The sequence below is a fragment of the Salmo salar genome, chromosome 06, assembly GCF_965601325.2.
Source record: "Salmo salar chromosome 06, fSalSal1, whole genome shotgun sequence".
NCBI lineage: Eukaryota > Metazoa > Chordata > Actinopteri > Salmoniformes > Salmonidae > Salmo > Salmo salar.
Genome location: NC_138296.1, coordinates 65,934,811 through 65,961,197, shown reverse-complemented (window position 1 = coordinate 65,961,197; position 26,387 = coordinate 65,934,811). Strand labels below are relative to the sequence as shown.

General features: G+C 43.1%; 1 protein-coding gene across 6 annotated transcripts in view; it reads right to left on the bottom strand.

Annotated features, from left to right (window-relative positions):
- fam184ab (family with sequence similarity 184 member Ab) overlaps window positions 1-26,387 on the bottom strand; it is a 154,203-nt gene that overhangs the window by 24,309 nt on the left and 103,507 nt on the right. For all 6 annotated transcript variants that reach the window (XM_014205127.3, XM_014205130.3, XM_014205129.3 and 3 more), the window contains 7 exons: window positions 24,394-24,516; window positions 23,803-23,964; window positions 22,850-22,971; window positions 19,169-19,319; window positions 13,710-13,922; window positions 6,073-6,226; window positions 5,162-5,289 (listed from right to left, as the gene is read on the bottom strand). In XM_014205127.3, the coding sequence (XP_014060602.1) occupies window positions 5,162-5,289; window positions 6,073-6,226; window positions 13,710-13,922; window positions 19,169-19,319; window positions 22,850-22,971; window positions 23,803-23,964; window positions 24,394-24,516 (1,053 nt within the window). The remainder of the gene's footprint in view (window positions 1-5,161; window positions 5,290-6,072; window positions 6,227-13,709; window positions 13,923-19,168; window positions 19,320-22,849; window positions 22,972-23,802; window positions 23,965-24,393; window positions 24,517-26,387) is intronic.

Below are 26,387 nucleotides of genomic sequence, written 5' to 3'. Positions count from 1 at the left end.
CAGTTTTCTTTGTTTTTGTAATAGATTACATTAGATCGTTCTTGAATAAGCTCCTCAAGTTCTTTTTGTTTTTCCTCTAACTTATTTTGTATCTCTGTAGTATCGTTTTTATTGCCATCTACCCCTACTATTAGTTCAGGGATTTCCCTTGTTAGTCTTGTCTCTTTAGCCAGAAACTGCTTTTTTTATTATTGATGAATATTGAATTGAATGACCACTGAAGGTACATTTAAAGGTATCCCAAACAATAAGGGGATTTGCTGAACCTATATTATACTGGGAAAATTCAGTTATAAATAATTTTGTCTTAGTTAAAAATAAGTTGCTAAATTGCTATCTGACCCTAAACAGAGAATATGAATTGTCTGATTATCTCTACTCTGTCAGAGATACGAAGCAGAGGCAGATCCTTACCAAGTTCAGGCTGAGTGACCAATTCCTCCAGTAAACTTTGATTAAATTTCCAATATCCCCGTCCACGTGGAAAATCTATAAGAGTTATGTGAATGCCAATTAGATGATGATCCGATCGCATTCTGTCTCATATTAAAACTTTTTTAACCTTTGATGCAAGAGAGAAAGAGACAAGAAAGTAGTCAAGACGACTAGCTTGATTAAGTCTCCTCCATGTATATCTCACTAGGTCTGGGTTTTTTAGTCTCCAAATATCCACTATTTCTAATGTGTCCATAATATTTCTGATTTCCTTAAGGGCACGGTGATGATAGTTTGTAGAGTGATTACCTTTATGGTCCATTGAGGTACTTAACACTGTGTTATAGTATCCTACCATTAATGATTAGATCATTTGTTGCCTGTAAATTCAATAAATTGATATAAATGTTTTCGAACAAGTGTGGATCATCCTGATTTGGACCATATAGATCAATGAGCCAAATCTCTTTTTCGTCCACTTTCATATTCAAAAGGATCCACCTTCCTTGCGAATCATTTCTGACTATTTGCACATTCAGATCGAAATTTTTGTTAATTAATATCATCACACCCTTTGAGTTCCTTTGTCCATGACAGAAAATTATTTCACCACCCCATTCCTTTTTCCACGCAACTTCATCTAAGGATGTAGAGTGAGTTTCCTGTAAACAGTATATGTTATATTCCTTTTCTTTTAGCCACGTAAAGACTGATCTTCTTTTTTTCTAATCTGCTAAACCGTTACAATTATAACTGGCTATACTTATTTCACCCCTTACCATAACTAGATACTATTCTCAGGCTAAATTGACCATAATAAGTGCTTGTAAAGTTACCGCCATCAGAGGTATTATGACGGTCAAAACTAGAGCTTTCAAATGTCTGATATTTAGAATTCAAGAAATAGGTTCTAGCAATATTTGTTTTATTCCCTTGCCTGTTTGCCTGTGAGCCAATGCCACAGATGTTAGAAAATTGAGACAAGATATTATGTGTGTAGCAAATCTGAGTAGGTTGATGTGTATGATATTGGATGTGATATAAGAGAGAGAGTGTGTATGATGTCTGTATAAGAGTAAGACTATAATGTGTGATGTCAAAATAAATAACTCTGCCAATTTGCATGGTTGAGTGTCTATGTGTGCAACATATAGTGCGTATAGCCTTAATATTCATGATGATAATTGTAATCCATATCGTATCACCATCATAGTTGCATCATAATTACTTTTAACATAATTGAAAAACACATCCCAGCATTTTCATAGCAACTGACATTTCACATGATCATGAAAGAGACCTTACATTACTCTAGAGATGGCTTCACTACAGTACAAATGTATTCCATACAATATGTTATTATTCCCCAATGCCCATATTCTAATATCTTCCCCTTGCTTGTTGTAAACATATATAAACTTGTAGACAAATAGACAAACAATAAACACATAAAATTATAAAACAGTTCTCGACAATAGAAAGAGAGGGAGAAAAGAGAAGAGAAGAGAGAGAGAAGAGAGCGAGATCAGGTGTGTGTTTGTATGTACAAGTCCGTATGTGTAAGCAAGCATGTAATTGAGTACGTGTGTGTTCATATCCACTTCATAATGTTCAGATATTTTTACAGTTCCCATACCTTCTTTTTTTCGTAAACTGAAGTCCCTGTAGAATTTAGTACAGCCACGGTGTTATGGAGCTGTCTTGGAATAGCTGTCCATCTACAAAGAGTTTGTCCACAATGATAAAGGCATGCCTACCATCCTTCCTTTGTTGTCTTTGTACCAGATACAGGTGAATTTTGGCCCAATCCTCCTGACAGAGCTGGTGTAACTGAGTCAGGTTTGTAGGCCTCCTTGCTCGCACATGCCTTTTCAGTTCTGCACACAAATTGTCTATGGGATTGAGGTCAGGGCTTTGTGATGGCCACTCCAATACCTTGACTTTGTTGTCCTTAAGCCATTTTGCCACAACTTTGGAAGTATGCTTGGGGTCATTGTCCATTTGGAAGACCCATTTGGGACCAAGCTTTAACTTCCTGACTGATATCTTGAGATGTTGCTTCAATATATCCACATAATTTTCCTTCCACATGATGCCATCTATTTTGTGAAGTGCACCAGAGGACATTTGTCCAAAAAGTACAATCTTTGTCCCCATGTGCAGTAGCAAACCGTAGTCTGTCTTTTTTATGGCGGTTTTGGAGCAGTGGCTTCTTCCTTGTTGAGCGGCCTTTCAGGTTATGTCGATATAGGACTCGTTTTACTGTGGATATAGATACTTTTGTACTTGTTTCCTCCAGCATCTTCACAAGGTCCTTTGCTATTGTTCTGGGATTGATTTGCACTTTTCGCACCAAGTACGTTAATCTCTAGGAGACAGAACAAGTCTCCTTCCTGAGCGGTATAACAGCAGCGTGGTCCCATGGTGTTTATACTTGCGTACTATTGTTTGTACAGATGAACGTGGTACCTTCAGGTGTTTTGAAATTGCTCCTAAGGATGAACCAGACTGGAGGTCTATAATTTTCTGAGGTCTTGGCTGATTTCTTTTGATTTCCCCATGATGTCAAGCAAAGAGGCACTGAGTTTGAAGGTAGGCCTTGAAATACATCCACAGGTACACCTCCAATTGACTCAAATGATGTCAATTAGCCTATCAGAAGCTTCTAAAGCCATGACACCATTTTCTGGAATTTTCCAAGCTGTTTAAAGGCACAGTCAACTTAGTGTATGTAAACTTCTGACCCACTGGAATTGTGATACAGTGAATTATAAGTGAAATAATCTGTTTGTAAACAATTGTTGGAAAAACCACTTGTGTCATGCACAAAGTAGAAGTTCTAACCGACTTGCCAAAACTATAAAACAATAACTGTAAGTATTTCAAGGTAAGGTCTACACTTGTATTTGGCGCATGTGACAAAACGTTTGATTTGATTTTGATTTGACATTGAAATAGCCTAAATTGAAAAAAGAAATGCTTTGCTGCCAGTGCCATTTTCATCTCCATAGGAAAAACTAAAACAAAACAAAAACCCTGTCGTAACCATGACATAATAGCCTGCTTCTGTTGTGATAAAGGTCTGCCTGTCCTGATATGTCTGACTACTGAGCTGAACACAGACAATTTGAAGGAGAGGGGGCTTAGAGAAGGTTGTTGGTTGATTGAGACACCACCAGGAAGCCTGTTTATGCCATGAGAGATGTCAGACATCCAAGCACCATAGTACTAGTACATGGCAGCCCTATAAGGGATGAGAAGAACAGGCCATGGTTCACTTCACACACACCTCTCAGGGGCAAAGACCAGGCAGGGCATTTCATATGCATTTGGGATATGCATTGCTGTCTAATACAAGCGAGAATCACGCCTCAAAGACCTCAATATATTTCCTGTTTTGTTTTCCAGGTATCCTCGCATCGTAACATGTGGTGGATCTCACATTGAAATAGCTTACAGTAAAAAAAAATTGGCTTTGCTGCCAGTGCTATGTTCATGTCCATAGGAAACACTAAAACAAAACCCCTGCCATAACCCTGCCATATTAGCCTGCTTCTGTTGTGATAGGGGCCTGTCTGCGGTAATAGGTTTAGATGATTACTGTGTCACGGTGGAAAGCGAAGCCGTTTGCACTGGAGTAGGTACCCTGGCTCGTTGACCTCATTTTATTTGGCAAGTAGAACTGTGTTTGCCTTGTAACCTTCCTGAAGACTGACTAGCGTAGAAGTAGGTCCCCTCAGAAACAGCTGTGTGCTGAACATCTCGCCATGGCCATGACAGAGGACCCAGGGGCGTTAAACTTCATTTCAGTGATTTATATCCGAGATGAAGGGCACCGTTGTCAGAAGATGGGGCGGCTGGGAGTGCAAGTATTATGTCAAGTACATCTACTGCTCTCTAACTGACACATCAGCTGAGTCCAGCCTCTCCTGTGTGTATTACTGTCTTTTAACCTGCTAATACTGTCAGCTGCGGCATAGCTATTGTTGACGTACAGTACACAATAGTTTAGCTCTTTGTTTCTGAGAACATGGCCTGTGTTAGTGATAGAAAGCACCCTGTTTTGTTGCAGAACGTGGAGGAATAGGGAGCAAACGGATGATGTGTTCAGCACAATACTTGTGCATAGCCTCTTGCTGTAGAGTGTGTGTGTGTGTGTGTGTGTGTGTGTGTGTGTGTGTGTGTGTGTGTGTGTGTGTGTGTACTTTGCATGCGTGTGGGAGGGAAGGAAAGCTGTCGCTTGTTCTTTCTCTAGAGGCCAGCACCCCAGTTCCCAACACACTGATGACACTTGCTCAAGCCATATCCGACAAGCCACACAGCTATTCAGTTGTGTGAATACATACAAGCAACAGAAGCCAGAGTGAGGAGAAAAGAGGGCGGTTGCCAAGGGAGATCTATGTATTCTATGGCCATTAGTGCCAAAGCTTTTCAGTCTGCACAATTAAAGGCACTGAAGGATTATTTCGATTCTAAAGTGTGTATGTGCATATACTCTTTCATATACGCTTTGAATAGAATTATCTATCCTCATGCGTTGAGCTAACGTCTAGCCTCATTGTTAAGCCACTATATTTTCCCTGCTGTTAGGGGAAAATACAACGCTGTTCATGGCCAATATCCAATTATACTGTAATACAAACTAATGCTGGCCCATCGTATTGTTACCATTATTTCTGTTAGCTAAGTGATATGTGGAATGCCAGTATGTCCCGGGGAGTCTGACCTGCATCCGGCTGTTCTCCAGTGCATTCTCCAGCTCTAGTTTGGCTGCAGCTGTCTCCTGCTGGTGGGTCTGCCGTAGCTGTTCTATGGCCGAGGCGTGGAGGTGGTTGAGCTCCGAGCGCAGAGAGGCTAGGAACCAGATAGAGAGAGGCAGACCGGGTCCTTAGGGAGTTCCCCTCTATTTACCACACAATAGGACAGGCCACCATGGCTAATTAAAAAACCATTCATCATACAGTACATCCCCTACCTCTAACAAGCTACGTGATGGAATGTTCCAGCGTTGACCTTGATTCCTACAGGGAGGAGTGTGGGGCTGTTGTTCAGCAGCACTGTGTGGTTTAGTGTCCAATGGTTTTTCTGAGGGCTGCAAGTGTAGCATTTACCTAGCATGATCCCCTATTACTACATATAGTATGATCCTTCCCTCTGAAGGTCCTTAATCAGGGCTCTAGCCTCGTCTTACCCAGCATGGTCCCCTATTACTACATATAGTATGATCCTTCCCTCTGAAGGTCCTTAATCAGGGCTCTAGCCTTGTCTTACCCAGCATGGTCCCCTATTACTACATATAGTATGATCCTTCCCTCTGAAGGTCCTTAATCAGGGCTCTAGCCTCGTCTTACCCAGCATGGTCCCCTATTACTACATATAGTATGATCCTTCCTTCTGAAGGTCCTTAATCAGGGCTCAAGCCTTGTCTTACCCAGCATGGTCCCCTATTACTACATACAGTATAATCCTTCCCTCTGGAGGTCCTTACTCAGGGCTCTAGCCTCGGCTTACCCAGCATGGCCCTCCTTATTAGGTGTGTCTCCCTCCCTGCCAGGGCCCTTAACCCAGTGTGAGACCCTGTGACCATTCCCCATCAGGCCCTAACCCAGCCTGGCTCTTACCCAGCATGGCTCTTACCCAGCATGGCTTTGCCCTCGTCCTCCAGCTCGAAGCGTAGTGTCTGCAGCTCCTGCTCCGACTGCTGTTTGAGAGTCTCGATGCTGTGTCTGTGGGCCTCTCTCACAGACTGGAGCTCCATGTGGTGCTGCTGCCGCAGACGCTGCTCCAGCTCCTACACGCAGGGGTCAAAGGTCATGAGTGACACACAGGTTTAGGACAAACATATGACATAGCAATTATTTTCTAGAACCTTCTGGCACATATAACCGGTTTTCACCTAGTTGATGATGCTGGTTAACCAGAACAAATAACCATTATGTTCATCCCTAGTAGGAATGGTCTGAAACGTATACGAAGAGTTCAGATGGTCAAGACAAAGAGGCACTGATCAGTTTGGGAGAATCTGGTAACAGCATCAGTTTAACTCAACCAGTACGTTGCTGTGGGACTAAGTGTAGTTCAGTAACATAAGGACTGGGAGTTACTCAGGCAGTGGCATGGCACCAAGGATGGCTAAAGGGGAAACTTTCGCATGGAGCCAAAATACATATTTTAGACGCTACTGCTGATCACGTTGGAATTATTTTACAATCAATGAGCACTTAAGCATATCATCAGTAGCTTGATGCGGCTATTGGAAGGCTGCCCTATGTTTTCCAGCAACAGCGAGCAGAGGCAAACAGCACACAATACACCACTCCAAACTCAATTGAGAAGATAGAGCCGTTAACATGGCGAGGACACAGTCAAAACCTCACAAAAACACCTCTCATATAACACTAAAATCTCTTGAGAGAAGAGACAGAGTGAAAGAGAGAAAGGAGAGAGTAGTGAGAACAGAAAGAGAGAGACAGAGAAAAAGAGAGAGGCAGAGAGAGAGAGAGTGATAGCGGCTAAATCTAACTACAAACACAGACTTGTCCAACTGGCAAGGAAATAGCTGAATGGTAATGTGATGGAAATTTTATACATATGCTTTTCTTGTAACTCATTTCTGTGTTCTATTCATGTGCTGTTCTAATAACAATTTTTTGTGTTCATGCAAGTGACTGATTGAACGAATCCTCACTTATCAGTATCTGCAATTTGGCAGTACGCCAAGACCTTCTTTTGAGAACAAAAGATTTCTCAGTTTCAAGGTCTCAGCTTAGAGAGGAGAAGCCTCGTGAGGTGTTGGTCTGTCACATGTTATGAACCAGTATTGGTCGGTCACATGAATGAAACAAAACGGTAATGATGAATGAATTATGCTAAATCATGCAAATATAACTTGTCTATGTATAGCTGTATATAAAACAACTGCCGGGACTGCCCCAGCAGACATTCTGACAGACGTTCACTGTGGTGCATAAAGTTTGTTGGAACCTCTCCAGCGCGCTGACAATAAACAATGATTCATTTAGGATTGACTTCGAGTGTCCCTGTGTAAGAATTTCCATGACAGGAACATCCAATAGACACGACACCAGAATGATAGGGATCAAACAAGATTAGAGATTAAGATGGAAATAGAAATTGAACAGTGCATTTCAATCAACATATGACTTGTATAAGACCAAATCAAATAAGCCTAAAAGAGTAGGCTTGGGCTATATGCCATTTGTACCATATACCGACAGTATGATTTTCAATACCGTATAAAAAAATAAGAAAAACGGTATAATAACAATAATTGTTGTTGTTTTTTCGGGGTTGGGGGAGCTGCCTCGCGAGAGCTGCAGGGTTGCATGCTACGCCACAGTTTATAACTATAAATTAAGTATAACTGCAAGAAACGTAAGATGTGTCAAATAAATGATATCCAGCTCAGGGCTCCAGCTATGCATCTGGTTTGCTAACTTGCTAGCTAAGTGGCTAGATGTCAAGGTCAAGTTTCTTGGTTACTGCAGAGACATTCAATCCCCTCCTGGATGAAGATCCCTGTTTGCTTTTTGAAACGTGGAAATAGTGCCCCTTGTGTGCACTTCCAGTAATACGGTATACCCAGGAATGGTACAGAAACGGTATGATGGTCTGAAAAAGAATAAATCAGTGGTGACATGATGTTGCAATGATTCTGATTGTTGAATGCCATACAACAGTTAGTGGTTGAGCCCCATCAGTGAGAAGCATGTGCGTGTGTGTGTGCACAGTGCCTTGCAAAAGTATTTGGACCCCTTGGATTTCTTCACATTTTATTGTGTTACAAAGTGGGATTAACATTTATTTAATTGCAATTATTTTGTCAACAATCTACACAAAATACTCTGACATCAAAGTGGAAGAAAAATTTGAACACTTTTTAAGATGAACAAAAATGTAATAACTCAAATATAGTCGTTGCATAAGTATTCAGCTCCCTGAGTCAATACATGTAAGAAACACCTTTGGCCTTGATTACAGCTGTGAGTTTTTCAAGCTCTGTCAAGATGTTGGGGATCATGTCAATTTTCAAGTCTTGCCATAGATTTCTAAGCAGATTTAAGTGAACACTAACTTGGCCACTCAGGACCATTCACTGTCCTCTTGGTAAGCAACTCCAGTGTAGATTTGGCATTGTGTTATAGGTTATTGTCCTGCTGAAAGGTGAATTCCTCTCCCAGTTTGAAGCAGGTTCTCCTCTCGGATATTGCCTGTACTTAGCCCCATCCCGTTTCTTTTTATCCTGAGAAACTCCCCAGCATTTTCCGTCAAGCATACCCATACAGTACCATAATGCAGCCATCACAATGCTTGAAAATAAGGAGGTAGTTACTCAGTGATGTGTTGGATTTGCCCCAAACATAAGGCTTTGATTTAGGCCAAAAAGTGTATTCCTTTGCTGTGTTTTTATGCAGTATTACTTCAGTGTCTTGGAATATTCTGTATAATTTGTATTCTTCTTTTCACTCTGTTATTTAGGTCATTATTGTGGACACACTACAATGCTGTTGATCCATCCTCAGTTTTCTCCCATCACAGCCATTTAATAACTCAGTAGCTGTTTTAAAATCACCAATGGCCTCACGGTGACATCCTTCAGCAGCTTCATTCCTGTCCTATGTTCAGAAGGTCTGCTGTATCTTTGATGTGTCTGGGTGGTTTAATACATAATCCACAGGATAATTCTTAAAGAGATATTCAATGTCTGATTTGTTATTTTTACCCATCATTGTCCTTCTTTATGAGGCTTTTGAAAAAGCTTCCTGGTCTTTGTAGTTGAATCTGTCCTTGAAATTCAATACTTGACAGAGGGGCCTTAAAGATGCTGTATGTATGGAGGTCAGAGGAAGGGTTAGTCATTCAAAAATCATGTCAACCCCTTTTATTTCACACAGAGTGAGTCCATGTGATTTGTTAAGCCAAATTTTGGTCCTGAACTACGTTAGGCTTGCCTAAACAAAGGGACTGAATACTTGTGCAACGACTATATTTTAGTTATACATTTTTTATTTATCCCAAAAATGTTATTTTCTTGCACTTTGACATCAGAGTATTTTGTGTAGATTGATGACAAAAAATGACAGCTAAATCAATTTTAACCCCACTTTGTAACACAATACAATGTGAAGAAATCTAAGGGCTCTGTGACAAGGTTTTTGTTGTTTTGAAACTGTACTCCAGCACTTTGGATTTGAAATGATACAATAACTATGGCATCAAAATGCTGACTGTCAGCTTTAATGTGAGGGTATTTTCATCCATATCGGATGAACCGTTTAGAAATTACAGCACTATTTTAACGTAGTCCCTCCATTTTAGGGGACCAAAAGTATGGGGACAAATTCACTTATGTGTATTAACGTAGTCAAAAGTTTAGTATTTGGTCCCAGATTCCTAGCACACAATGATTACGTCAAGCTTGTGACTGTAAAAACTTGTTGGATACATTTGCTGTTTGTTTTGGTTGTGTTTCAGATTATTTTGTGCCCAATATATGTGTCATTTTGGAGTCACTTTTATTGTACATAAGAATAGAACATGTTTCTAAACAATTTAAAATTAATGTTCAGACCCTTTACTCATTACTTTGTTGAAGCACCTTTGGTAGCAATTACAGCCTTGAGTCTTCTTGGGTATTACGCGACAAGCTTTGCACACCTGTATTTGGGGAGTTTCTCCCATTCTTCTCTGAAGATGCTCTGTCAGGTTGGATGGGGAGCGTTGCTGCACAGCTATTTTCAGGTCTCTCCATAGATGCTCGATCGGTTTCAAGTCCGGGCTCTGGCTGGGCCACTCAAGGACATTCAGAGACTTGTCCGGAAGCCACTCCTGCGTTGTTTTGGCTGTGTGCTTGGGGTCGTTGTCCTGTTGGAACGTGAACCTTCGCCGCAGTCTGAGGTCTGGAGTGCTATGGAGCAGGTTTTCATCAAGGATCTCCCTGTACTTTGCTCCGCTCATCTTTGCTTCAATCCTGACTAGTCTCCCAGTCCATGCCACTGAAAAACATCTCCACAGCATGATGCTGCCACCACCATGCATCACCGTAGGGATGGTATTGGCCAGGTGATGAGCAGTGCCAGATTTCCTCCAGATGTGACGCTTGGCATTCAAGCCAAACCGTTCAATTTTGGTTTCATCAGACCAGCGAATCTTGTTTCTCATGGTCTGAGAGTCCTTTAGGTTCCTTTTGGCAAACTCCAACCGGGCTGTCAAGTGCCTTTTACTGAGGGGTGGCTTCTGTTTGGCCACTCCACCATAAAGGTCTGATTGGTGGTGTGCTGCAGAGATGGGAGAACCTTCCTGAAGGACAACCATCTCCACAGAGGAACTCTGGAGCTCTGTCGGGTTCTTGGTCACCTCCCTGACCAAGGTTCTTGTCCCCCGATTGCTCAGTTTGGCCGGGCGGCCAGCTCTAGGAAGTGTTGGTGGTTCCAAACTTCTTCCATTTAAGAATTTTGGAGGCCACTGTGTTCTTGGGGACCTTCAATGCTGCAGAAATGTGTTGGTACCCTTCCCCAGATCTGTGCCTCGACACAATTCTGTCTCGGAGCTCTACGGACAATACCTTCGACCTCATGGCTTGAGTTTTGCTCTGACATGCACTGTCAACTGTGGGGCCTTATATAGACAGGTGTGTGCCTTTCCAAATCATGTCCAATCAATTGAATTTACCACAGGTGGCCTCCAATCAAGTTGTAGAAACATCTCAAGGATGATCAGTGGAAACAGGATGTACCTAAGCTCAATTTCAAGTCTCATAGCAAAGGGTCTGAATACTTATGTAAATAAGGTATTTCTGCTTTTTTTATTTTATTTCTAAAAACCTGTTATCGCTTTGCCATTATGGGGTATTATGTGTAGATTGATTAAATAAATTAAAATCTCAGCAATTTTAGAATAAGGCTGTAACGTAACAGAATGTGAAAAAAATCAAGGGGTCTGAATACTTTCCAAAGGCACTTTAGATGTGAATTGTTAGCCGGTGGGCCGTGCATTGTGTTTGTGCATTAGCCAACTCCTCTGTGTGTTTGTTAATGTATAGCTTGGCAATGATAGAGGAGCTGGCTACAGTACATGGTATGAGACTAGGCTAGTTCATTTTCTATATCTTTTCTCTCAGGTCTAAAAACCTGCGTCTGTTAAGTGTGTGCACGCACACATCGGGAAGTTTGTCAATCTTAACTCCATTGCAGTCAGTCAATATTCATGAATTCGCTGTTAGAAACACATGTAGCGGGAGAGAGCCTATTTCATTGTGTGCCTATTCATTCAGCTGATACTGTGTAAGCCTGGGCACGAATGAAAAATAAGAAAAGATTGAATGGCGCAAAGTCTATAGCTTGAAAGAACCTCAAGAGACACTGTATTTTACGTGTTCATACCTCGAACTAGGCGATTTGTTTGAAATCGCGACACCGTGAAAAAGGAGCTCCTAGTTTGGATGTTAAAGTATGTGTGGAGAAGATTTGTAAGCGTTTTAATTAGCCTTGTATAACAGTGCCTGCCATGTCAATAGATCATATCAGTGGATATGTGTTCCCACTGTAGGCAAGGTGAAACTGGATTTGTCCCTAATGCCTCAAACAAGACAATTCAGTTTGCTTTGCTAACACTCTAAATGCCTTTGTCCTCATAAAATGTGTCTCGAACAAACTAAACCCTTAATACATTTACCCCTGTAAAGGTTTATACATTTTAGAACAACTTTGAGTCAACCTAGCCCCTATTCAAGAGCGAACAGCTATTGAGATAAATGTGTTCCTTAGGGTGTGGTATATTTTTTTTATTAGCAGACATGAAAGACTTTTCTGCCCATTCAATCACCGATGACTCATGGGTCTTTTGCTTTTAATCCAATCTGTGGCTGGAGAGGTGAGACAGAATGCTTGGGGACATTGAGTCAGCTTTGCACAACGCCTGCATGAGCCCTTAACATAAATTCCATCCAAGGGTTTTTGAATGTCAAAAGAAGCCTCAGAGTAAGGTTGAATGTCTTTCAAAATGTCCTTGACTGTATAACGGAATGTTAAGTGCAGAAAAACGCATTTCTTCCCTTTTCTTTGGAAGGAAACGTTCAGTGTTAGGCGAAAAAGTCAATGTCTTAATATTTTTCAGAAGTCTATATTTTCATGTATTGGGTATGTCGGGATTGGTAAATGAGTTCTGATTCATACTTCAACCTTCATTATGAAATGCCCAGACTAGTATTGAGATGTCAGTGTTTTGGGGTAGAGTCAGTCAGTCTGTTATATATAAAGATGGAGAGAGGGGCATATCTGTTGTGCCAAAAAGTGGTACCCGCTCTTCGGCTATCAGTGTTTCATTCTCGTGAGGAGCAAATGCAGCCTTCTCCAGCTAAGATTGTGCCACAGTGAACCCAGCAGCCCGGCTGCATTTACATATCAAACACCAGTGAATAACGAACAGAACCCATCACCTTGCTGTTCTAGACCTTCACAGTTTGCCCATGTATGAGCCTGGCTGGCAGTCCGCCTTTCAAGCACGAACCCATGCAACTAAACGTATGACACGCGCTGATCGATATAGCTACCTCTCGCTACACAACTCACTCTCATGTCCTATAAAGAGCTTTAGGAGCAGAGAGGCTGATTTAAAAAGATCTGGATCTGAGCATGAAGCTAATGCTAACACTGGGACTCCTGGATGACTGGCTTATGGATCAGAGTTATTGCCCCCGGCTGTGCTGACAGCAAACTCATCACCATCTGAATTACTATTACACAGATGCCTCGCCAGATTCCTCAGACGTTCCCATACTATTACATTACTGCACTACATTACTCATAAGCTGCTGTAAAGATTCCCTGGAACAATATTAACTGTGTTGCATCGTAATTCCATCAAGAACTATGCTGCTGCTGCTGCTCCGTAGCCTATTCGTTTTAAAGTGAAAGGAACTGAAAAGCAGTGTGTGTCCCAAACAGCAATAATTCAATCAGGGTCAGGTCCAAATCACTGATCCGCTCAGAAGTCAACTGCTCCACATCTCTGGTAATGTTGATGGACTCACTGTTGCAAAAGTCCATCTGGGCACATCAGCAGCTATTTTACCAGAAAATCTCCACTGTCTCTCCTCATTCTCTGCACCCGACTTATATCCAGTCTTACTGACACATCAGAGTCTATACTGGCCCATCATGCCTCAAATATCTAATCTAATGCTCTAATGTCACAATTGGGTATATTTCACAATGGCACAGTTCTGCTCTGAGCCAGGTTCTAAATGGTCACACCTTGAGGTCGTGCTGACGGGTTTCCTCCAGGTCCTGCATGGCGCAGCAGTGGGCCTCCTGCAGGCTGTGTTCCCTGCGCTGGTACTCCAGCTGCAGTTCTTGGAGCTGCTGGCTCAGGTGCTCCCGCTCCTGGCTGAAGTGGGCCTGCAGCTGCTGCAGGGAGCTCTGCGACTGAGACAGCTGCATCTCCAGGCTCTGCTTCAGCAACGAGATCTACCGAAAGGGAGAAGTAGAGAAGGAGAGAGAAAGGAAAAAGAGAGAGAGAGACGGTGTAGAGAGAAGAACAGCTTGGATCAGATATTACAAGGTTCGCGAGACCTGTTTGTCTGTATACTTCATTCACTAACCTAGGACTACTTCGTTAGACAAAAACAGATATCAATTTTTAACGCTAGCTAGTTATGACCTGAAGAAAGACAACATACATTTTTTTGTTAGAGGGTGCATCAAAAAGTCATTTTGAAACCAATTATACCCTCATAATCCTTATTTCAATATGGTTAGCCTGCAGCAACTTTGTCTGCTTTGCAATGGTGGAAAAAGTGTTTTACGTAAAAGTAAAGATAACAGAAAATGACTCAAGTAAAAGTGAAAGTCACCCAGTAAAATACTTATTCAGTAAAAGTCTAACAGTATTTGGTTTTAAAATGTACTTAGTATCAAAAGTGAATGGAATTGCTCAAATATACTTAAATATCAAAAGTATGAATGATTTCAAATTCCTTATATTAAGCAAACCATTTTTTACAATTGACCGATAGCCAGGGGTACACTCCAACACTCCAACATCATTTACAAAGGAAGCATGTGGGTTTAGGGAGTCTGCCAGATCAGAGGCAGTAGGGATGACCAGGGATGTTCTCTTGATAAGTGCGTGAATTGGACAATTTTCCTGTCAAAATGTAAGGAGTACTTTTGGATGTCAGGGAAAATGTATGGAGTAAAAAGTACATTATTTTCTTTAGGAATGTAGTGAAGTAAAAGTAAAAGTTGTCAAAAATATAAATAGTCAAGTAAAGTACAGATACCCCCAAAAAACGACTTAAGTAGTACTTTAAAGTATTTTTACTTAGGTACTTTACACCACTGCTGCTTTGCAACCTTTGGCGGCACCCTACACGTACAGTTGTGTACGTGTGATCAACGGCTCAGTGTGTGATCAACATGAGAGCTCAGTCACGCCACATTAATCAGCCAGGCCTCATTAGGAGTTACAGCCTATTACTACAGAGTATTATTACTGTGAATAATGAGACCGACCGGGGCCCTAAGCAGGAGAGGTGGAATGTGTGGGAGGAAAAGATCCACGGTGGTGACACCTCCATAAGTCACCCTGACTCTGCTGCTAGCTGGAAGGAAGCATCTGGAGCTACACCGTCAAGTAGGAGCTCAGAGTTAGAATGCCCTCCTGCACCCCCCCCCCCCCCCCCCACCCCCACATGCATAGATTTTTCCAGCATCTGCGTAATAAAAAATGTGAACAACAAACAGTATGGAGTGCACAGTGCATTATCAATGTTATAATGCAGTGACGTGTATTCGTTTGGCTCTGGCCGGAACACAACACAGTGATACTGTGGACATGGCAGACAGACTGCAGTGATCTAAGTGGAGGCAGTAGACGTGTCTGTGGGTTCATGCCAGAGGGACTAGTGGGTTTTTAGTGCTGCTGACACTAAAGTGGGACCATTGACAGAAGACATTCACACCTCCCTTAGAATCAATACCTACACTGCCTTGGAGTGAACAAGAGGCGACACACAGGATCTGTATAGCTGTAATGCTCACTGTGTGCCAGACTTATTATCAGAGTCATCTGCTGCAGGGCAAAATGTGTGACTACTATCAAAATGGCACTGCTCGTCATCCCTGATAGAATCACAACCACTTGTGAAGAGGGATAAGAGGCTGCTGAATGCCTTCCATTGGGACCTGAGCGTAAACAACAACATTCCTAACTCAGAGGAGACTCAGATGTGGTTATTATGGCACAACAAAGAGAGCAGACGGTACAGTAAATCACACGCCACTCAGAGAGGCTGTAATTCTGTCTCATCAAAATAACAGAAATATACACCTTTCACAGTGTCAGGAAGAGGAAAATACTCCAGTATGAAGTGCACCAAGAGTCAGTTACAGAGCATAAAGAGAATATCAATGTTCAGAAGAAGGCAGATTTAGGTAATCAGTGTTTCATGCGTGTTGCCTGGGAACTGGGTGACGTTGGTTCACTGCAGTAGCAACCAGTCACAGTGGTTCTATAACAACCCTCTCTGTATAGAGACAAGGAGTGAAGAGAGAAACCACACACACACACACACACGTTGGCACATTCAACACTGCAAGTGTCCCCGACAAGAAGCACTCACCTGCGTACAGCACACTGTAACGAAAGGAAAATGGACGCTGTAAAACCAGCATCGTTAGTGCAAACCAGGCCAAGTCTACACAACGCCATCATGCTAGCCACGCACACCAGTTGAATATACTGGTATTTGTCTGTAAACACACTATAGTGAGGGAGAAACGAAGAGCGCCAAGTGGAGCAGGTGTGTAAGTAGACTAAAAGCTCAGACACACCGGTAGGACTGTCCAACGTTTGCCTGCCGACAATACTTAGCACCTCTGAACAGAGTGTCGGCAGTCAATCTAATTTGTGTTCACACAGCAAAGACCTTGGAAGTAGTCAGCCACTCAGCCTAAAATACTAAATACTCCAAACCAGAAGGTGGCAGTAGCATTGTTTGGCAATGCATATCTGTGCGTGTTGTGGCGGTATTGCTTACGGTCTAGATTCCAAGTTATCTACGCTAATGTTGCTATTTTGTAGAAAGACCTTGTTGAAACTAGCCAGATGTCCACAGCTAGATAACGACTTAGCAAGATGACGAAGAAATAATTTAATTCACTCTCCATAATCCCATACGGCAAGTGCCAGCCGATAGCCAAATGTTTAGCTAGCTAGCTAACATTAGCATATTCGCTAAATAGGGCAACATAACTAGCTAGCTAAGGACACGGCACTAACTCAACAGCTTACACAAGCAGCTGTTTCATGGAAACTAGCTAATCCATTGTGATTTAATTCTAACGTCAATACTAGCCAGAGTGGTTAGCCATCTTGGAGGAAGTGCTTAGTTTTGTGTGCATTGCGTCTGTGCACTTAGCTAGTTACCATCCCATAGCCTACATTGCATATAAAGTGTGACTGGCTCATCCGTAGATGTAAGGAGGAAATGCCCTCTTTTTCAAAATTTTTTGTTGGCTCCCCCTTGGGGGTCGTGCTCTCTGATTGGCTCAAAGTCAAGTTGTAGACCACTGACAAGCATAGCGATTCTACAAGTAGAATCCGTAGGTTCGTCGCTACCGGATTGGCACGCAGCATCGATCGCTTTTGCTCCAGCAAGAGAAGGAACAGCCTCCCACTGTGATAAGTACTTATCGGCAGTCTATCGGCAGTGAGATTCTCAGTGTGTTTCATGCTTACATTACTGATTGACTTAAGTTAAGCTTCACTGAGCTGAGTGGCGCTATGGGTGTGAACAGAATACACAGGAACACAGGGAAACATTCAGGAGTGAACAATGTCAAAATAAAGGCAAAAAAATATATTAAAGGGGCAGAGAGGGGAGGGAGGCCAGGTTAGGGTAGCTCTTTATCAGGGAGTGGTTGGAGTATCATGAGGGATAGCCAAGTTGGTGAGGACAGAGGAGCCCTTTTGCTCTAGATGATTGAAAACAACAGGAAAAGATGGGCAGCACTGCCTATTTCAATGTATGACAAGACACTGAAATATGGTGATATCTGAGTTCAGTTTAAAAAAAATATGAAATTACTTTCTACTGTCAAACCTAATTATTATCTGTGAAATGCCCTGAATGTTAATGCAATTAGCAAGTACAAGTGCATTAAAAGTTTTCGTTTTTAATTCGATTTGATTGGCCCATTCAGTCCCCTTCACAGGGCTGCCAGTGCCCGTTTGGGAAGACTTCAAATGTCATAATTTGAATAGATATCCAATAAATTCAGCATGTTTTATCTTCCTACACTTTGTGTGAGTGACAGTGCTAGCTATAGCTGCGGTGGGAGTTACAGCTAAGTAACAGAACAGGCTTCTCAGCAGTCTTTCATTGTCATGGCTGGTATCTGCATGTGTACGGCGATGCCCTGAGCACTCTCCTCTCACCTACTCATGGACATTAGGAAGTGGATGATTTAATATGGTATGACATACACTTCCAAAATGTTTCATTATATTTTGGGTTAAGTGGTGAAAATGTATAACCTATGCGCTTGACCTTAAAGTATGTAAAGTAGTCACGGAATCCCTATATAAATCCCAGCTCAACAAAACCTTTGCACTGATGGGACTAGTGGACAGACAAATTACCTAGTCCTTTTACTCTCCATATATCCTGGAGCCCAGTCATAATGTTGACATGGGGCTGAGAATGCTGTGTTTATCACAGTCAAGGTCTTCACAGGTCCAGCCGAAAACCCGTGACCCAACCGGTTCGGCTCCGAAATTCTGTAGTTGACTCTCAGATCTAGGTCGGATCGGATTGTCACGGGTCTCGGGTATGTGTAATTATAATTACAGAACTGAACGCGACTGCTGCAGTAGAGAGAGAGAGCGAGGAGAGAGAGAGAGTTGTATGCTGCTGCTCAGGCCTTTCACGAGAGTGGCGCGTGTAGCCAATCACACGTCATCAAAGCGGCACTAGCCTCTGGCTCTGTGTGTGCGGTGGGAAGCAAGTTAGGAGATCAATGGAAGATGGAACTAAAACGACGGAATTAAAAGTTAAACATGTAGCCTCCCGGGTGGTGCAGTGGTCTAAGGCACTGCATCGCAGTGCTAGCTGTGCCACCAGAGATTCTGGGTTCGAGTCCAGGCTCTAATTGAGGCACACAAGTAGCCTCAATTAGCCAACCCAGCTAGCTTAACTAGCTAGCTTCTCTTCATGGTTTGATGCAGTCAAAACAGGTGCTATGTAATCAGATTAGTTGATAAATAACCTAGCTTTGGCAGCTAAAAGTTAGTAACTAGCGCGAGTTGGCTTGGTTGCTGCGGTCTCTCTCTCCCTCCTCTTCGTGCCATTCAGCCACATATAAAACGCACAGCCCCTGCCCCGCTTGCTGCTCCTTCATTCCTCTCTCCCTCCCTCAGTGCCTGCATAAACAGCTTCAGATAACGTAGCAAAATGTTTTAATTATCTGCTGCTTCCCTCACTTGGACCGGATCAGACCGAGTCTGGACCCGAAAAGGCTCTATACGGGGCCAGGTCCGGTTGTCCTCTGGTCCATATATTTTTTACATGTATTTATTCGGGTAGGATCTGGGGAGGAAAGCCCCGGGTCCATTTCGGAATGGGTTCAACTTTTTGGACCCGAGAACACCTCGATATCACAGGAACAAGCTGTAGTGTGGTACAGCAGGGTGAGGGTGGACTGTCTCTTACCTGCTCCAGTAGGTCCTCCACCTTCCTCTGCCAGCTCTCGCGGGCACTGCCCAGCTCCTGCTCCTTGTTTTGGGCCAGCTGGGTGAGGGCTGCTCGCTTGTCATCCTCATGATCCTCCCTTAGCTCCTCACGTAGCTTCTTACACTCCTGCCTGTGGACACACACCAAATGCACACAATTACCATTAGATGAAGTACACAGAAGACAATAAAAATCACCCAGGGGTCAGGGGATCAACATAATGCAATAAAGCAAACCATTTTTAAAATAATTTCATGTTGTAATATATAGTAGTAGCATTAATGGACAAGTAATATATTCTCATTAATTCCAAATCAGTAAAGCCGCTGCAAATCATATACAGTAGAACCCTGTTTTAGCTAGGGTTAGGATTACGTTGATAAATAATTAATATTATCATGCAAGTCATGCTTGCAAGAGCACATGTATGAAAAGACCATCTAGTCAATATGTTATACTCTATGTGGCTGTGTTAAGACCCTTTTACCAACGCCACTTCTCATTAGGACGAACAACGCAACACAGACCAACATTAAACATTTGTTAGGAAAATCTGGCGTTGTGTGCATATTTCATAAACAGAATGCATCTGCACGTCGCTCCAGAGCAGACTGCGCATACAGCCATCATTAGAGAGGACAGAGATTGGGGCTGACAATCCCATCCATCGGAAACAGTAATGTAGATGTTAATGCATGCGTCGGTCTGTACACAGCGCAGCCTGGGACAGAGGTTTTCTAAGAGGATAACAGTATGTCCTGTAATTGCTGAACATTTCCAGCGAGCTCCGGGGGTGTTCAGAGTCCTCATCCTTGGGAGCGGAGCAGGGTGTACGTCCGTACGATTCCCCACGGCGTCATGCAAATGCCTCCCACCTCAACCGTGTCAGCGCTATTCAATGCCCACGCGTTTAGCGCCGCTGCACAGACTGCATGCTAATCGTTATTTAGCAGAGAATGGCGTCGTTAAACGTGGGGCGCTGACAGTGTTTTCGGCGTTCCCTACAAGCAGATGAGCGTCAGGGTGAGTGCGTGCCGCGGTTTAGCCCGGCGACACTGCTGTAAAAGGGGGGTGTTGATCCTCATCTCTTCAGAAAAACACAGACAGACACACAGCTCTCAGCATCTTCATATTGTAGAGAGCCTCACATTCATAACTCTAGCCCCAAACCCCCCAATCTGGCTAACTACCGAGGAGGGCACTCAGCACCTGGTGAGTGGAGGAGATGGGAGGGAGGAAGGGGGGTGAGTGTGTAGACTAGGCAGGGAGGATGGAGGAGAGTGTAGGCAGTACGGAGGAGGGAGAATGAAGGACGCAGAAGGAGGAAGGAGGGAGGAGAATGAAGGAGGATGTAGCGAGAACGGAGGAGGCATGTGTGTAAATTAGCCGGCTCCGTTAATATCAAAGCTTTCAGTCAACATCAGACAGCAGCAGAGAGGACAAGCAGTCAGCCACACATGGACTCCATCAACTCACTGTCTAAACAGCAACATAGTTTCTTTCCCCAACTTCTGGCGCACACCGACGCCAGGCATCTCTCACAAAGGCTTAGTTTGACTCTGAGGTAAATCTCTACTGACAGTCGAAGTTCATTATACCCGGCTCTGACATCACTGCATTGAAACACTCAGTAAAAGAGCTTCCTCTTATATTCTATCTGCCTGAAATGGTGGATCTTAGATGTCTATCTCTCTCAGCGCGAGCCAAGCCAGCTCTATTCAATTATTCTCGGTCCCCTTGTGTGTGTGCGCGTATTCTCCGTGTGTGTGTGTGTGTGTGTGTTGGCTGTGCCAGATGACACACACGCATCTCTTGCGGTTGAGGCACTTAAAAGGCTGTCAAAGGCACTGCGGTGCAGTGTGGTGGTGCCGCCCAACTGGATTGTTTCCGCTCGCAAATGCTGTTCACGTTCAAGCCCACCATTACGTAAGGTAAACAGAGCAGGAGGCTTTAATGTGGGTAGGGGCTCTGGTATCTCTGCATCTCCCTCCACAGCACCAGTCTAGCTCCCTGTGAGGGGCAGGAGGAGAGATGTTTCTGAAAGGCCGTCACAGGAGATGAAAGAGAAGAGCCTAGAACAGAGGACGGAAGAGGGAAATGTGAATATCTCTCCCTCTGCCTTTGCCTCTTTCTCTCTCTCTCTTCTTTCATCTCTCTCTCTCCCCCGCTCGCTTTCATTCTGAGTGGCCTGTTGGCTCGAGTTATACATGGTGATAAGAAGAAATGAGGGCAAGACCGCAGACAAATTCAATGAACTGGAGAGGTGAAGTTGAGTTGAATAACTGCAGACAGTAACCACAGAAAACAATAATACTATTCAGTGACAGTGCTGTGAAAGGACACAACAGGGTTCTGTACAGAAACACAATCAGAACCCCGGAAGTTGCTATTTGCATTATGCTTTACTAAAGAAGAAGAAGGAGAAGAAGCATACGCTGTCTTCAATTATTCTTTTTTTTTATTACTACCTCACTTATTTAAAACACTAAATGCTGTCAGAATTACAGAGCATGTCAAATTCACCAAACGCAATGTATAAATTACAATTCATAGGGACAAAATGAAAAGGAGCTGAAGGGGAATGCAATTGTGAAAGACATTGAGAGAGGAGGGTAAATTAAACATAATTACGGTACAAGAGATGAAGAAAAGGACCGAAAACTTTGAGCCGATGCTGGTCTGGATGGAGTTATTGTAGAACTCCATGTGTAGCAGAGCCTTCCTGGTAATCAGGAATCCTAATGCTGTATTAAGACATTAATTGACCCCAGCAAGGGAGACAGACACTAATTGGACTCTGTCTGATGAGCTGGGATGATCCTCCTCCTCCTCCTCCCCAGTCTCAAATCTCTGAGCTGCAGTTCTGTTCACACCCTGATTCACATGTCCCTGCTGTAAAGGCATTGAGATTCAAATGTGACAACAAAACCCTTTTCCACTTGAAATTCATAGGCAGTGGCTTGTCAGGTCCTCCTTGTTAATCGGGCTCAAATCCATATCTCATATGAACCTCATTACCATTCCCGTCTCTCTCCTTTGAGCCAGAACAGGCAGCGGCAGTGAGATGCTCTGTCTGCTCGCTTGGTGAACACCCGCCATTGCTTCAGCAGAGTAGCCCATTTTGAGATAAGCGAGGGCATTGACTCAACAAATGTTGTGGAAAATGAACTCTTTAAAAGAAAAGAGATATAGAAATATTTTGGGGCAGTCTGATTTCTCATGGGACCTATCCTCCTACTCCTCTTTCATTTGCACACAATGTGGGACCTAGCTAGCTACAGTACTTCAAAAGTACAGTATTACAGTACAGCGTTAACCCTTTTGAAATGTGTGGATTTGAGCCCTCTCAAGATAATTCCAATGGTCACCGTCCATTTCAGTGGTTATAATCTGTGGTGCAGCACTGGCTCTTTCTAAACGAAGCCATCCGTTCATAATCCTCAGAGCCAGGGAGAGGGAGGACCTCTTGCTGGGCTGGGATCAGGGACCGGCCCTGGACTAGTATCATTACCATGGAGCTGGAATGTATCATGGTGGCGCTCGCCTCAATGTGACTGTTTCAATTACTCCAAGCCAAACTCCTTTCCCTCACCCTGTCCATTGCCATCCCTGGCACATCTCACCAGGGCCAAGGACACACACACACACACACAAACACACCTTAACGTCTCGGTCCACTTGAGCTCCAGTTCCAGCGCCATCTTGTCCATCTTGAGTTTCTCGTCCTCTTTAGTGGTAATGACTTTAGCCTCGTGCTGCTTCTTCTGGGCCTCCATCTCTCCCTGAGAGAGACAAGGAGAGAGAGAGAGAGAAGGAGAAAGAAAGGGTTTGTGATATTAGCCCTCATGATAGACAAGACAATTGAGCACAGGATCTAAACCTCTATGAACAGGACTCACTACACACCGCTACAAAAGAGGAACTCGGCTCCACAGACATCAATTCTCATTGCTCCACACTTCCCCTGACATTCAGACTGGAGTCTGCTTCATTATGCAGGCCCAGAGAGATGAGAGAGAGGGGGGAAAGAGGGAATGGAGAGAGAGAGAAGGAGAAAGTAGAGAGGGAGAGGAGCCACAGAAGGTCAAAGGCATGGGAGAGCCAGTCTGAAGAGCAGCCTTCTAATGAACTGCCAATTTCATACGGGCTCCTTAAAGATGAGAACATAATTCAGAATCTGAGTCTGATTAGGTATGCCAATCCAGAGCTGCCGGATAGTCTGCTTGGCATATCAAGAATTGGAATCTGGGACAAAGCAGGTGGATGTGATGGATTTCGTATGGGAACAGACTCAAGGCTAGGAGATCAATTCAGAACAGATCAAGTTTATTACCCCCCATAAATAAACATGATATACAATCAATAAATCCTCAGTCAGAAGAGTGAATGGGGAAGGGAAATCATTAGGGTTTGCTGATGGATTCTCCAATGCCTCCCTGATGAGGAGAACCACACAGGGCCCAGGGGAGAATGTGTGTGTGTGTGTGTGTGTGTGTGTGTGTGTGTGTGTGTGTGTGTGTGTGTGTGTGTGTGTGTGTGTGTGTGTGCGTGTGTGTGTGTGTGTGTGTGTGTGCGCGTGCCTTTGTGTCTGTATGTATTGTTGGTGCTCTCACCTGCAGGGCGGTCAGCAGGTTGCTGGTCTCTCTCAGTCTGGCCCTGGTAGCGTCCAGTTCCTCCGCTAGTTTGTCCTGGGCCTCCTTCAGGTTGGTGATGTGTCCCTCTGCTGTACCCATACCCTGCTCACCCTCCTTCACCAGCTCCTGCAGGCGCAACACCTGCACACAGGCCGGACAGATCTATCATACATCTCAGACAGGCTTTAAAAACAGCTGTAAAGGGAAAGCAAATTGTCACCAGCCATGTCATCATGATGATATCTTGATAATTTGACTGCTGACATGCAAAACATTTTGGGACTGTATCAACAGTGGACTAATGAAAGAAAATACCTAAATAAAGTTTTTGAGTGAAATTTCCCTTTCTAATGGCCTAGTAGTAAAATGCATTCCCTTTTGTAATAGATATGAGTGTGGAATCTGCACCTCAAATGAGCCAAGACATACTCATACATTTTTTATCACCTGCTGTTGATAGCAGCAAACTTGAATGTATTCCAGTTTGTCTGGACGACAACAACAAATGGTCATGACAAAATGAGAGGAGCAAGAGGAGAGATCTGATAGGTTGGGTGGCTCCTGACTGACCTCCTGATTGGCTTGTTCAAGTTTGGTGGCGAGCTCCTCCTTCAGGCTGTCCAGTTGCTGTCTGAGATGGTTCTCCTGCTCCTCCAATGAGAGCCTCTCCCTCTCAAACTGCTGTTCCATTTCCTGTAGACAAACCCCAAAGACTCTGTCATAATAATACCAGCACATGAACCATTACAGGGCTAATCAGAGTATTTTTATGAATTTAAATACTTAGTAAATATGGCTGCAATAACTGTGCTTTTAGAGTAAAATCAAAGCCAGAGTAAAAGGATTCACTAGTACATGAAAGGATAATGGTTGGTATTATTCACATTTACACACTACTACGAGTTTTGTCAGCATCCTTGTAAAACAATATTGTGTAATATGGACTCATAAGGGGTTGGGAGCTGTAATAATTTAGGAGACTGTGTGTGTGTGTGTGTGTGTGTGTGTGTGTGTGTGTGTGTGTGTGTGTGTGTGTGTGTGTGTGTATGCTCCAATCCCAAGTGACACATTCATGTTGTACCCCTGGGTAGGTGGCTAACCTTTTACTGCAGTGGGCTAAATCAGGGCCACACAGTGATTCTTGGTAGTCTTAGACAAATCTACGTCGAAACAAAAGTATACACATCACACACATGGTTATGGGCTTAACAAAATAATACTTTTTGAGTTTGCATCCCAATATTACACTTTATATACATCACAGAAGACTGAAATCCAACAAAACTGTTTGACATAGAAACACCCCATTTTCAATATATATATTTTTAATAATCTTTATTTTTTGATGAAATTATTAAAAATATGAATAACATTCCACCCATGAGTCACCCATTGACTGCAGGAAAGGGCTATTATCCTGCTGGGAAAAGGGATGACATGAGTGAGTTCATTATATACAGCACCAGTCAAAAGTTTCAGAACACCTACTCATTCAACGGGTTTTCTTAATTTTTTTAAACTATTTTCTACATTGTAGAATAATAGTGAAGACATTAAAACTATGAAATAACACATTTAGTAACCCCAAAAAAGTGTTAAAACAAATCAAAATCTATTTTATATTTAAGATTCTTCAAAGTAGCCACCCTTTGCCTTGATGACAGCGTTGCACACTCTCGGCATAGTGTGTCCAAACTTTTGACTGGTGCTGTACGCAACGTCAGGCCGCCCAGAACAAGGACGTCTGTAAATCAAATAAATTATGCAGAGTTCACTGATAAGGGCGATGTCACATTCTGGAACTCAATGTTCCGGGGGTAGAAAGATTTCTCGCTGTGACGGTGAGATATCACGGAGTAAATGCGGCCTTCAGACATTTCTGATATGGGGTAGATGTCTAGTCTACCATTTCGCTCCCATTGCAGGATATGTGTGTCAGTGGATGACAGTATGATAAGTAGACATCACCATAGGAAGACAGGCCTCTGGAGATGGAAGAAATGTGCAGTGGCATTTTTTTGTTTTTGCACCAGGCATGGAAATGTAATTACTGCACCAGACGATCATTTGCTTATGAAATTCTCAACAGCTCTGCATCTGTTAATGTCAGCGCTGAACATTCGACTGTGGACATCATTGAAAACACTTCATATAAAGCCTACATAATTTACAAAACAGAATACTTGATCACTTTCATACATAAATTACTGGTATAGTACTCTGAAAAGATGCCTTGAAGCTAAATCAATGACTGCCAAATAAATAGGAAATGCATTGAGCCGACTAGTGACTCAGACTACTCTGTGAACCTTGTCCACTCCAATATTAACTTCCTCTGGTGCAGATGGTGATTGACAATACATTCTCCTTTGCCTCAGTATCTTCTCTTAAGGAGGCAATCCGTAGTTGAAACTATAACAAAGCAACTCCCCGCCACTGTTTCCGTAAAAAGCTGAGGGACGGGGCTGGAGAAATGTAACCCCTCTCAAATTCATAGAGCTATGGATACATGGACTGACTATCCATCATATCAAAATGATAGTTTAACCATGGTTTGAGGCCAT